The sequence below is a fragment of the Stylophora pistillata genome, chromosome 6, assembly GCF_964205215.1.
Source record: "Stylophora pistillata chromosome 6, jaStyPist1.2, whole genome shotgun sequence".
Taxonomy (NCBI): Eukaryota; Metazoa; Cnidaria; class Anthozoa; order Scleractinia; family Pocilloporidae; genus Stylophora; species Stylophora pistillata.
The window spans coordinates 22,955,216-22,968,581 of NC_142524.1; the positions used below are offsets into that span (position 1 = coordinate 22,955,216).

At 38.3% G+C, this 13,366-nt stretch overlaps 1 protein-coding gene and 1 long non-coding RNA gene across 6 annotated transcripts; one reads left to right on the plus strand and one right to left on the minus strand.

Moving 5' to 3' along the window:
* Window positions 1-890: 890 nt before the first annotated feature.
* On the plus strand, window positions 891-6,718 carry LOC148728855 (uncharacterized). Of its 5 annotated transcripts, none has more exons than XM_088725453.1 (12): window positions 895-1,400; window positions 1,570-1,617; window positions 1,703-2,095; window positions 2,561-2,643; window positions 2,856-2,935; window positions 3,363-3,470; window positions 3,745-3,783; window positions 5,197-5,239; window positions 5,345-5,405; window positions 6,148-6,183; window positions 6,333-6,389; window positions 6,504-6,718. In XM_088725453.1, exons 4-12 carry the CDS (start codon window positions 2,561-2,563, stop codon window positions 6,519-6,521), a joined length of 525 nt encoding a protein of 174 aa, XP_088581579.1. In that variant the 5' UTR covers window positions 895-1,400; window positions 1,570-1,617; window positions 1,703-2,095; the 3' UTR covers window positions 6,522-6,718. The 5 variants fall into 5 exon arrangements, 4 of the variants coding, with proteins under 4 accessions (XP_088581578.1, XP_088581577.1, XP_088581579.1 ...); XR_015988741.1 differs by having other exon boundaries at window positions 897-1,400; window positions 5,592-6,183; XM_088725451.1 differs by having other exon boundaries at window positions 894-1,400; window positions 6,333-6,585.
* Window positions 6,719-11,850: 5,132 nt separating this feature from the next.
* Window positions 11,851-13,366, minus strand: LOC148728856 (uncharacterized). The gene is made up of 2 exons (XR_015988798.1): window positions 13,118-13,366; window positions 11,851-12,989 (listed from the first exon to the last, which is right to left on the minus strand). It is a non-coding gene; the product is annotated as an uncharacterized LOC148728856 (long non-coding RNA).

Consider the following 13,366-nt stretch of genomic DNA (forward strand, 5'->3'; position numbering starts at 1 on the left):
GTGGATCACAATAATTATTATCCAAACTGATTGCAGTTTTATTTTATTAAACGGCCCATTTAAAGGTGATTGTTCACAATGGAACGTCTACATGTGATCCCAATGGATCCAGATAGCCGTCAAAGTGAGAAAATATTATTTAGCAATTATGAGATGTAAGTTTTCAAATGTCATGTCATTTACCGGTGAGTACATTTAAAGGGCTTCGACTCTCTTTAATTTTTAATTTATTTCGACCGTTTTTGTTGATAAAGTACTCAAGCAGCAATGTCGACGGACAGGACAAGACGATGAAGAAGTATGAAAAGTTCTTTCATATTGCTACGCTACTGCGATCAGCTGAAGGTACCGCGTCCCAACATCCAGCGGGTGTTGGAAAGTAGTGGAAGAGTCACCCAGCTGGAATTTCCGAACAACTCCACTACAGCCAGTCTGCAAGAGATCGTATTAAATGGTTTCAGGCAGCATCTAAATAGTAGGGAGGCGTCGAGGTAAAGCTGACAAATAGTTAATAGGAAGTAACAGATTTCTGGCCTATAAATATGTATTACATGGCGGTTAACCGTTTTTATTTTTAGATTGCTCTTTTATCGAACTGTCAGTGGTTCTAACCTGTTGACCCTGGCTGGCACATGGGATGATATGTGCGGGGATACCATGAAGGCAATGTTCAAAAGCCGCTCTAGAGTGTTCATGCGATTAGATCGAGGTAAGATAACTCTTAACGAAAAGGGCAAGTCATCTTCATCAGGTTAGAAAAGGCCCTAGGGAAAAAAAAAACATTTGCATAACGACAAGACATGTCCAAGCCGCAACAGCAGTCCCAATAAAATTTTAACGAGGATTACTGGAAAATTCGAACCAAGTTTTCCAACATAATTTTGAAAAGTATGCTGAAGTTTGGAGATAGAGCACGTTGCGGTACTTCATGCTTCAACCCGCGAGAGGATGACACGCGAGCTCCACGCGAGCGACGATGCGCAAGTGGCGGGGTCTGGCCCGAGTTTAATCGCGTCTTGATTCACTTGTGCACGGTACAAGTGCTGAAGAGATCTTTTACTTACAACGTAGAAAATGCATTTTTACAGTGTATTCGGAAAAGTTCGTTTGTTCACAGGACTGAAGAACAACAATGTCTAGTAGAATTATGGTTACGAATATCTGTCTCATTCAAGGAGTACTCATGTTAATCTGCACCATATTTAACTATGTCTGCACTCGGCTCGACATCAGACAGTGTCTTTTAAATTTAATGAATAACGTCGTCGTTCTCTCTTTTTCAGATAGCACGAATCTTTGTAATCATTCACCCTAAGTTGTTCTCAATTTCCTAGAGTCAGTAGTCACATGCTGTCCTATGGCAATGGATGGCCACATTTTGGCTGCACATGCAGTAGAAGGTAATAGTGTAATCCAATAATTATATACAAATTTTAAAGGCCTAATATTGGCTTTTCAATCCTAGTTCAAATTATAATTCAAATGATAGGTTTTGAACATGAATATTGTAAAATAATGTAATAGAAGAAATGGAGATTTAGTTAAAAAAAGACGTGTAATGTTTTTCAGTGGGAACAGTGGAAGAGGAGGTGGATGATCTGGTTGATGCAGAGGCGAGTAAGTAAAGACTTGAAATGAATCATCTTAATCTGGTCTTGCAAAGAAGTTATGTGCTCAACTGATTCTACATTCTTACTGTTAGACCCAAGATGTGGACCAGCCTATGATTTACAGCTTCTTAGAAAACTAATGGTAGCACAGGATGTGCCCCCAGTGCTACCATTCTTGTGCATAAATGCACGAGAAGTAAGTGTGTGAAGGTTTGTAGGGATGATTTTAGATAAGAGTTGCATACAAAGTCTCTTCAGATTATGATGGACAAGTCACAGTTGGCCTAGTCATAAACATGTGAAACTTCAGATTGTTTTGCAGTCAGGTTCATGACCTTGCTCTATGTCAGGGGGTTTTGTGTTTGGATGAAAATATACATTCTTTCTCAAAGTGCCTATTTCCAGCCTGCACCACTAATGACCAGCAGAAAACTTGCAGGGAAACCTGATCAAATGCTGGGGATTAACCTCTTAGGAGCCAACAGGTATACATGACCTTGTTTCTTCATGGGACTCACATTTCATTAATTCTAAGGTCTAATGTTGCAATTTAGAATCAAGTTTAGTATTACAACTGACTGAGGTCTATCTTGGGTTCATAGTGTTTTTACATAATGGTATAAAATGTACATGTAACTTTGTGTTCATGTTTAGTTTTTTTAGTGCTTTGCGTCCGATTGTAGTGTTAGAATTGTGACATAAAACGCGTCACTTAATGTTTTGACATTTCTAATCAATTCTTCCCATTCCCTAAATTATACAGATGAGTCATCACTAGTTGAAGGTTACATACATCAAAATACACTGAAATGAAATGCATGTCTTATGAAATTAGAGGTTCTGCATGATAATGTTTGGAAGGGAAAGACAAATGTTGTGCATATATGCAATTAAGAGCAATTATTATTATAACATTTTAAAAAATCTTATTATCTAAAAAATTAACTCAGATGAGAAAGCAGTGCCGTCAGGACTGTATTCCTTTGGTGCTCATCCGCTACAAAGCTTCGCAAAAGGCCATGGATACCTTAAGGTACACCTATAAATTTCTGCAATATAACTTCATAACAATCAGAGCAAAGAATTATACAGTGGTCATGCTTTGCATTTCATTTCATTTCATTTCATTAGGGATAAGTGATTCTAGTTAAACATATTTCAATAATAGCTGAGATGTACAAGTCATATAGTAGTATTGTATCCATCACTTCATTGAATATAGTACACACTACTGGTTCATTTCAGAGCTTTGCTGGATATATCAGATGTGTTGGTAACCTGCTATCTGTGTGCCTCCCTTCAAGGCAGCAATTTTGATAACAGTGGTAAGTGTTTAGGCTTGATTACCAACCTCTGTTGTTGTTATTATTATTATTATTATTATTATTATTATTATTATTATTATTATTATTATTAGCTGTTGAGACACTGGTGGTTCTCCTGGTGACTCACATGATTATCAAGCTGTATCCCAAGGAAATCATTTTCAAAATTTTTCCCACTTTTACCATGAAACAGCAGTTTATTGGACAACAAAAGTCAGCTCTCAAAAGGCATGTAACCTCAAACAGATTTTTCCATAGCTCATTGTCAATCACAACATTGTCTTGGAAAATAAAAGTTAGGAAACAAACACAAATTAGTTGTTCAACAAAAATGCATGCAAAAGTAATATGTTTTGAACAGAACCATCCAAAAGAGACATTGTCATGTCCTCGGTAATGTAATGAATTGACTGTCTTATTTGCATAGCTTGTGGGAAACATCAACAATCTCAACAATCAAGTGGAGATGTGGAGATCAAGGTGATGCACCCCACGTTAACTTCCAACAGGATGATAGTTGGAAGTTTGATAGCAGGTCAGTGCAGGCATCTGAGCTTCCAATTTCTCACTCAAATTGTAACCTATCAAAGGTATCCCATACATGGTAATCCTGTAGCTGATAATCATAATTTACAAAAATCTCAAATCTCCTGATTTTCTTCTGATTTGGGAGTTTTAAAAAACATTTACAAACAAACAAACCAAGAAATGAAAAAAATGCAAGTGTATGATGTTCTGTTAAATTATGCAATTTAACACTGATAATTATCTAGTTGTGTATTAATGGTATGGATGACTATGTCTTTAAGAAAATGAAAGTAGCCTTACAAGAGAGTTGGTAGGAGCAATACACTTTTTGTATTGTAATCTTTATTTAGACACGATCAATTCATCAGCCTATAAAAATACATATCACATACGCTAAGATATTTAAAATTAAAACTACATACTATAACACTAAAGCTGTTTTCCGTGAATGCCGTGCGTTAGACTTAAAAAATGTCATTGATCTTACGTTTAAATAACCCCAGAGACTCTGAGTTCCTTATATCGCGTGGTAAACTGTTCCATAATGTGGCGCCATTGTAGCTAAAGCTTTTTCTGTAATAATTAGTGCGCGGTAGTGGAACATTAAGCTTATTTTCAGAGTCCCTGAGGTCATAAGCAGAGTCACGCCACGTAAACTTTGAATATAGATACCTTGGAGCTAGCCCGTGCAGACATCTAAACATCATGGTGGCTTTATGGATTTCCTGCTGGCGTGCAAGATTTCTCCACCCTAAAAACTCGAGTAGCTCAGTTGCATCAGCATCATAGTTAGAGAATGTCAACACACGGGCTGCTCTATTCTGCAATTTCTGCAGTTTGTCTCGTAGCGTTTTCCCACAGCTACCCCAAACAATGTCACAGTAATCAAAGTGAGGTTTTACTAAAGCTTGGTAGATGAGATGTAAGGTTGATGCTGGGATCAGGTGCCTAATTCGCTTTAGGGCCCCGATACCAGAGGCGATCTTTTTCGTTAGTTTTTCGATGTGACTATTCCAATCGAGTTTATCGTCTATTATTACACCAAGCGATTTTGTAGCTGAAACCTGGCTCACTTGAGTATTGTTCATTCTAATTGTTGGTGAAGCTGTGAGAGTATTCAGTCTCTGCCTCGACCCTATTAACATGAATTCGGTTTTAGTCATGTTCAACGTGAGTTTGTTCGCTTGTAGCCAGTTGAAGACGTTTTCTAGGTCTTCATTTAGACAAAACTGAACGTTCTCAAGATTGCTTCCCGCATATGTGAGGTGCGTGTCATCGGCATACATTCTCGGTTTACAATTTGATAAGCAATTTGGGAGATCGTTGATATATAATAAGAACAATAATGGACCGAGAATGGTCCCTTGAGGGACGCCGCAAGTCAACGAGTAGCTACTGGATAGCGACCCGTTCACAGAGCATTTTTGTGTTCGGTTTTCCAAATATGACTGAAACCATCTGAAAGATTTTCCATGTATACCATAATAGTTTAGTTTCGATAGAAGGATCTGATGATCAACAGTGTCAAAAGCTTTTTTCAAATCTAGAAAAATGACTCCATTGATTTTCTCGTTATCAATATTATATGCCCAAGAATCTGTCGCTTCCAACAAAGCTGTTACAGTTGAATGATTAGCACGAAACCCTGATTGGTTTTGACATAAAATATCGTGCTCTTCCAAATAGGCATATAACTGTTCATAAACTATCCTTTCAAACACCTTCGCCATTATTACACCAAGGCAAGGAGGCTTCAAATGCTCTAAAGGCTCACAGGTTAATGTTGCAGTGTACTATAACTAATGATTGTTCAGGTTGATCTCATTATAACCATAATGGTTCAAGTTTTCTAACTCAAACAACATTAATTTGAATTTACAGGGACCTCTTGGAAAGGGACCGAGCTATAAGATTACAGCAGGAAATTGAATTGCAAGCTTCTGTAAGTTTTGTGGATCACAGATAAATTGGCAACCATTAAAAACACTGTAGATTCAAAATTGTGTACCAAAGACAGTTAAATCTGCATATACCACACATACAGCACAAAAATGCCAAGGCATGTACATTAGAGAAAGAAATGTAAAGTGCTCATAGAAAGAACTCATGGTGTATATCTTTTTGGTAGAAGAGAAAAATTAAAAAATACAAACAATAAGGAGGAAATTAACTGAAAATACCATTGTTGGCTTAAAAACTGTGGTGGACTCTGCGGAGGTAATGTCTGTATTTCCTTGAAACTTCCAAAACTAATATGGCTTAACTGGCCAAAGTGCAAAATTGGACTTTGATTGATTTACTGGATATTCCCAGTTATGGCTTTTAGAATCCTTGATATATCTTTGTCTGCAATTGACGTGCTCGTCAATTGATGTTCCTAAAAAATTCTAATATGAAGAAAAATCCAGCAAATTCACTGGCATGCAGAGAATTTGTTCTTCCATGAGTTTCTAAGTGTTGGTCAAATGCCAATTTCCTCATTGTACTTTGAATTTCAACTGCACGTGCAGCACTGCATGGTAATAATTATCAGCAAAGCAAGGTGAAATTTTTTGGGTTGAAATGATAATTATGATGGTTTCTTTGCAACTCTGTGAACACTGGAGAAATTAATAAGTCCTGGGAAATACTTTGGTGAATGTTCTTTAATGTGAGTAAAACTCCAATTAATCATTCTTATTTAGGTCCACAAGAGAAGACTCGCAAGGTTTAGTGAAGGGGTAATTACTTTTTATGATGTATTTGAAAAATTATCCATTGCAAGTCTTTTTTAAGTGAATAGTAAACCTTTCATTTGGAAAACAACTTTGAAGACATAGGTGATCAAAACACAAATGAGTAAAACTTGATTGTTTTATATATTTTGTAGGAATCTTGTAAATATCCCCGTAATAATGAGAGTGACTGTGATGAAAATAGTAGAATTGTAAGTATTGTAAGTGGTTTGAAATGAAGTATAGTTACTATTTCAAAACTTGAAGGAAAAAGTGCAGATTTTTTGAAGAATTTATTTGATTAAGACATTTTCTTTTTTCTGCAGAATTTCAAGAATTACTAATTTGTATTTTTGTAGTAAAATCTCAATTGTTGAACTTAATCAATAAATTTTCATTTCTATTTAATTTTTAGTGGTTTGTTCTTAATAAGTTATGGATTACCCATATTGTAATTCATATTTGTATAAGCAATACAACAATTTAAGTTGTGATACAAGTTGTGGATGGGGTTTATTCAAATTAAACTTCATTTCCCTTCCTTGATGTTGTTTTTTCTTCAAAAAAGTTATTCATGAGATATATTATCAATAGTTTGTCTACTTGCATGTCTTTTGATGCTGTCAATACAACTAATAATAAAAGTGAATGAGGTCCAGGGCAAATATAAGTGTCCTCAACATCTCTCATTGTATAATAATAAACTATAAGTGAATCTCGCAACTTGATTAACTGAATTAAACGGGAGGTGATGATTATTGCCAATGTGACACAAAGTTAGAAATCATTCATTGAAAGCAAAACGGATGGGCTAGTTCAATGATGGTACAAATAAAGGCTCGCACTCTCCTAATAAACTAAATTAACGGTTTATTGTATCCATTCATTTTTTTTCTGGCAATAGATAGGTTTTCGCAACTTACTTAAAGAATTCTGGATTCCGGGTTTTAGGGTTGCCCCAAAGGAACTACTGTTGGCGGTTTTCACATCATTTTGATTTCAGTATCAACAAGATTACAAATAACTATGCACATGAAATGAAATGAAAGCAAAGTTCTTTTCGTTGATATGTAATGGTGGCCTCAATAATTTCTTCTTTCATACAATGTAGAGGGTCTTTAAAGCAAAACTGATTTCGAAAGGTTTGCTCAGTGATCATCCAAACAATAAAGGCTCAAACTCCCTCAGTTAATAGTTGATATTATCCATTCATTCATTTCTGATCATTAATATTGGTTCTCACAACTACAATACCCCCCTTCCTGTTAATCCAGCCACACAACTGAAATAAATTTGAATTTATTTAATTTAGAGTTTATTTGCATTTACACAAGACCCCACAAGCTGTTCAGCTTTAAACATTATCGAGTCTAAATAAAGGTGTTATTATACTGTCGGCAGTTATGAAAATTTTATATAAGCAATTTTGATTTCAGTAATTTTGAATTTCAATTTACAGTGAAGCGAAGCACTCGTCAAACTTGAAAAGTAGTATTTTCGTAATGAAATTGACAGTAACAAGAATTAACATCATTCCAAAGTTAAGCAAAGTTGAATTCAAAATCTGTCGACGTTCTCTACGAATTCTCAGATGACTTATTTACTCCACTTGATTTTTTAAATACAAGCATAGGAAAGGCAAATGTTGTCTTTCCATATATTTTTTATGCAGAGATATATCCGTTGATAAGAGAAAAAAAAAGAATAATTGCTGTGCACTGTAGGAATTTAACTCACAACCTCTCCCTTTATGGCCTTCCAGCTAGTTTTACATTCAGGGGTTCATACAGTCAGGGGTCTTAAAATCAGGGGTTCTTACAAACAGGGGTCTTACAGTCAGGGGTTCTTACAATCAGGGGTCTTGGGTTTTTACCATCCCGGGGTTCTTACAATCAGGGGTCTCACAATCAGGGGTTCTTACAATCAGAGGTTCTTAAAATCAGGGGTTCTTACAATCAGGGGTTCTTAGAATCAGGGGTCTTACAGTCAGAGGTTCTTACAGTCGGGGGCTCTTACAATCAGGGGTCTTACAGTCAGGGGTTTTTACAATCAGGGGTTTTTACAATCAGGGGTTCTTACAATCTGGTTCTTAAAATCAGGGTTCTTAGAATCAGGGGTCTTACAGTCAGAGGTTCTTACAGTCAGGGGTTCTTACAAACAGGGGTTCTTACAAACAGGGGTTCTTACAATCAGGGGTCTTAAAATCAGGGGTTCTTACAATCAGGGGTTCTTAGAATCAGGGGTCTTAAAGTCAGAGGTTCTTACAAACGGGTTCTTACAATCAGGGGTTCTTACAATCAGGGGTCTTAAAATCAGGGGTTCTTACAATCAGGGGTTCTTACAATCAGAGGCTCTTACAAACAGGGGTTCTTACAGTCATGGGTTCTTACAATCAGGGGTTCTTACAATCAGGGGTTCTTACAATCAGGGGTGTTTACAATCAGGGGTTCTTACAATCAGGGGTCTTACAGTCAGGGGTTCTTACAAACAGGGGTTCTTACAATCAGGGATTCTTACAATCAGGGGTCTTACAGTCAGGGGTTCTTGCAATTAGGGGTCTTGGGTTTTTACAATCAGGGGTTCTTACAATCAGAGGTCTCACAATTAGGGGTTCCTACAATCAGGGGTTCTTAAAATCAGGGGTTCTTACAATCAGGGGTCCTACAGTCAGGGGCTTTTACAATCAGGGGGTCTTACAATCAGGGGTTCTTACAATCAGGGGTTCTTAAAATCAGGGGTCTTACAGTCATAGGTTCTTACAGTCAGGGGTTCTTAAAATCAGGGGTTCTTACAACCAGGGGTTCTTACAATCGGTTTCTTAAAATCAGGGGTTCTTACAATCAGGGGTCTTACAGTCAGGGGCTTTTACAATCAGGGGTTCTTACAATCAGGGGTCTTACAGTCAGGGGCTTTTACAATCAGGGGTTCTTAGAATCAGGGGTCTTACAATCAGGGGTTCTTAAAATCAGGGGTTCTTAGAATCAGGGGTCTTACAGTCAGGGGTTCTTACAATCAGGGGTCTTACAGTCAGGGGTTCTTACAATCAGGGGTTCTTACAATCAGGGGTCTTACAGTCAGGGGTTTTTACAATCAGGGGTTCTTACAATCAGGGGTTCTTAAAATCAGGGGTTCTTACAATCAGGGGTCTTACAGGCAAAGGTTCTTACAGTCAGGGGTTATTACAATCAGTGGTTCTTAAAATAAGGGGTTCTTAGAATCAGGGGTCTTACATTCAGAGGTTCTTACAGTCAGGGGTTCTTACAATCAGGGGTTCTTACAATCAGGGGTCTTACAGTCAGGGGTTCTTACAATCAGGGGTCTTAAAATCAGGGGTTCTTAAAATCAGGCGTCTTAAAGTCAGAGGTTCTTACAAACAGGGGTTCTTACAAACAGGGGTTCTTACAATCAGGGGTTCTTACAATTAGGGGTCTTACAGTCAGGGGTTCTTACAATCAGGAGTTCTTACAGTCAGGGGTTCTTACAATCAGGGGTCTTAAAATCAGGGGTTCTTAAAATCAGGGGTTCTTACAATCAGGGCTTCTTACAATCAGGGGTCTTACAGTCAGAGGTTCTTACAATCAGGGGTTCTTACAATCAGGGGTTCTTACAATCAGGGGTCTTGGGTTTTTACAATCAGGGCTTCTTACAATCAGAGGTCTCACAATCAGGGATTCTTACAATGAGGGGTTCTTAAAATCAGGGGTTCTTACAATCAGGGGTCTTACAGTCAGGGGTTTTTACAATCAGGGGTTCTTACAATCAGGGGTTCTTAAAATCAGGGGTTCTTACAATCAGGGGTCTTACAGGCAAAGGTTCTTACAGTCAGGGGTTCTTACAATCAGGGATTCTTACAATCGGGTTTTTACAATCAGGGGTTCTTACAATCAGGGGTTATTACAATCAGTGGTTCTTAAAATCAGGGGTTCTTAGAATCAGGGGTCTTACATTCAGAGGTTCTTACAGTCAGGGGTTCTTAAAATCAGGGGTTCTTAGAATCAGGGGTCTTACAGTCAGGGGTTCTTACAATCAGGGGTTCTTACAATCAGGGGTCTTACAGTCAGGGGTTTTTACAATCAGGGGTTCTTACAATCAGGGTTCTTACAATCAGGGGTCTTAAAATCAGGGGTTCTTAGAATCAGGGGTTCTTACAATCAGGGGTCTTAAAATCAGGGGTTCTTAAAATCAGGGGTTCTTACAATCAGGAGTCTTACAGGCAAAGGTTCTTACAGTCAGGGGTTCTTACAATCAGGGGTTCTTACAATCAGGGGTCTTACAGTCAGGGGTTTTTACAATCAGGGGTTCTTACAATCAGGGGTTATTACAATCAGTGGTTCTTAAAATCAGGGGTTCTTAGAATCAGGGGTTCTTACAATCAGGGGTCTTACAGTCAGGGGTTCTTACAATCAGGGGTCTTACAGTCAGGGGTTCTTACAATCAGGGGTTCTTAAAATCAGGGGTCTTACAGTCATAGGTTCTTACAGTCAGGGGTTCTTAAAATCAGGGGTTCTTACAACCAGGGGTTCTTACAATCGGATTCTTAAAATCAGGGGTTCTTACAATCAGGGGTCTTACAGTCAGGGGCTTTTACAATCAGGGGTTCTTAGAATCAGGGGTCTTACATTCCGAGGTTCTTACAGTCAGGGGTTCTTACAATCAGGGGTTCTTACAATCAGGGGTTCTTACAATCAGGGGTCTTACAGTCAGGGGTTCTTACAATCAGGGGTCTTAAAATCAGGGGTTCTTAAAATCAGGCGTGTTAAAGTCAGAGGTTCTTAGAAACAGGGGTTCTTAGAAACAGGGGTTCTTACAATCAGGGGTTCTTACAATCAGGAGTTCTTACAGTCAGGGGTTCTTACAATCAGGGGTCTTAAAATCAGGGGTTCTTACAATCAGGGGTCTTACAGTCAGGGGTTCTTACAATCAGGGGTCTTACCATCCTCGGAGACCCAGGGGCAGTGAGGCGATTTCAAGTTAAGGGCAGAAGAGCCCCTGGGGACATTGTCTTACAAGACTAGTTCCAAACGGTCGCAGTCGTTCTGGCATCTGATTGGTGCCAGAAAATCTTTGTGTTTTTCTGCCCAATCAGAGGGAAGTGTCGTTTGGAGTCCTTTCGTGTGTTTTAACACGCACATATACAACAAGCTCTGTTGCTCGCTATGTTAGTCTCGGCCGTGCGACGAAGCTTTGCCCGAGGGGAAAAGTTTCAGTCTCAGCACACAATGTACGAGAAATCGATCAGATTGTCTGCGAAATCTTACCGGAAATTATACTGAATATTTTCGCAGGTATCACAAGAGAACGAGTTTAAAAGTTTGCTAGGTTCGTTCATAGTTAGTAGAGGGGACTGGTTAGGAAACGCGGCAAACTTCAGTCGGATAGGTTATTGTTCGATTTTATCGAGGTCACGCGACAATGACCCTGCACACATAAATCCACAATGGCACCGCGGGCTTGTTTCGACAGTCACGTAGCGTTTAAGTATTTGGATTTTCTCCGTGATCGAGCGACATCTTACCTTCAAAATATAGCTAAAAACATTAATCAAGTCAGTGGACATAATGCCAGGTGAAAATTGTTCAGTATTTGGCTGTGGAACGCGTAGGAGAAGTAAAGGAATCTGGAAGCTACTGGCGCCGCGAAACGCAGAATACAAGAAGTGGCGAGAAGACTGGCTGAAAATAAATAAGTTACTCTATGTTAGATACTTTAACCATATAGCCTTTATACTCATTTTTGTCTATAAAATAATCATTAATGAGCAACATTTAACATGTTGCAGGTTGTGGCTACCAAATTAATCTTTTGTAATAAATTACTTATTGACAAATTGTTGCAGGCTCTTAATTCTAACTATATCTGCCTTTCTTGTTCTTTGCTGGCTCTACAAATTTCCTTTCGTAGTGTTTTTGTCTTCATTTGTTTACATTGAATTTTTTGTCTCTGTATAACATCTTTGGCCGGTGAAAAGCACCGTACAGTAACATATAAATGAATAATGCTTTTGCAATGCTGTTATCTACCACTATGTCTGAGCATTGTCAATCTTCAGCTGGAGACTTCCTGAGGTCAGAATCCTAAAAATTATGATCTATTCTCTTAAAAATTGTTTGAGCTTGTTTAGAATTAACCCAAAGTCCACCTCGGTTTAAAGATGAAATTAGTTTTTGACTCCCTGCAACATGCAAATCTTCTGCTTTGCCAGCTTTCAGTATTGAAGCTGTTTGTTCAGTATGTGCTGTGGGATTATATACATTGTTCACCTTGCTATAAAGCTTGTGCAGAACATATCCTCCAGTATATTGTAACCCTGCCATATCTCTGTCACACAGTTTAGTAGGGATATTGGGATTTGGTGATTCATCTTTCTGTTTGCTGTAAGCTATCAAACAATCAGCCACTTTGGTACTAAGCAATGTTGCCGTATTACTTGACAACCCCACAAAAATCTTTGTTGAATTGACGTCTATTCTTGAATAGTACTTCGAGTAGAATTGTTCTGCATTCCCAGTTTTAACCAAACGGATATACATAGATTCTACTTCTTAGAAGTCCATATTTTCTGCATCCGAGTTCGTATATCTTCGTAGCTCTTCTTTTACGCTTTGAGGGTAGATTTTTCTTTCAATTATTTTATCTCGTGCTTTCATTGATAACGCTTCGAAGTCTTCACCAGTGAATTTGGCTTCTTGAGTCGGTTGATTTCGCCGCGCTTGTTCCTCCTTATGCTTTATTGTCTTATGTCTTTTTAATCCAGCCTTAGTCTTGCATTTCTTTTGGCACAACTAGCAAACAATTCCCTCTTCGTATTGAACCTAAAAATCGAAAGACTTTCAGTAAAAAAATATGTTGTTGTACTACGACCGATGCCGTTGCTAAAGGCATCAATAACTACAAAGTTTTTGGGCGAAAATAACGTTTTAAAGGCTTCTAAAAGACTTACAGAGTCAGCTGCTTCGACAAAGGGCTCTTGTATTCTTCCTCGTTTTCCAAAGTTTCTAATATGGCATCAAAATCGTCGCCGAAGAAAATTAAGTCGTTCATGTCCTTCATATTGTTTTAGTTCTGTGCAGGGTCATTGGTCACGTGACGTTCCAGCGAAGCTCAGGGGACAGACAATAGGCCGGCCCTTTGAAGTTTGCCGCGTTTCCTAACCAGTCCCCTCTACTAACTATGATATGTGGCATTAAAC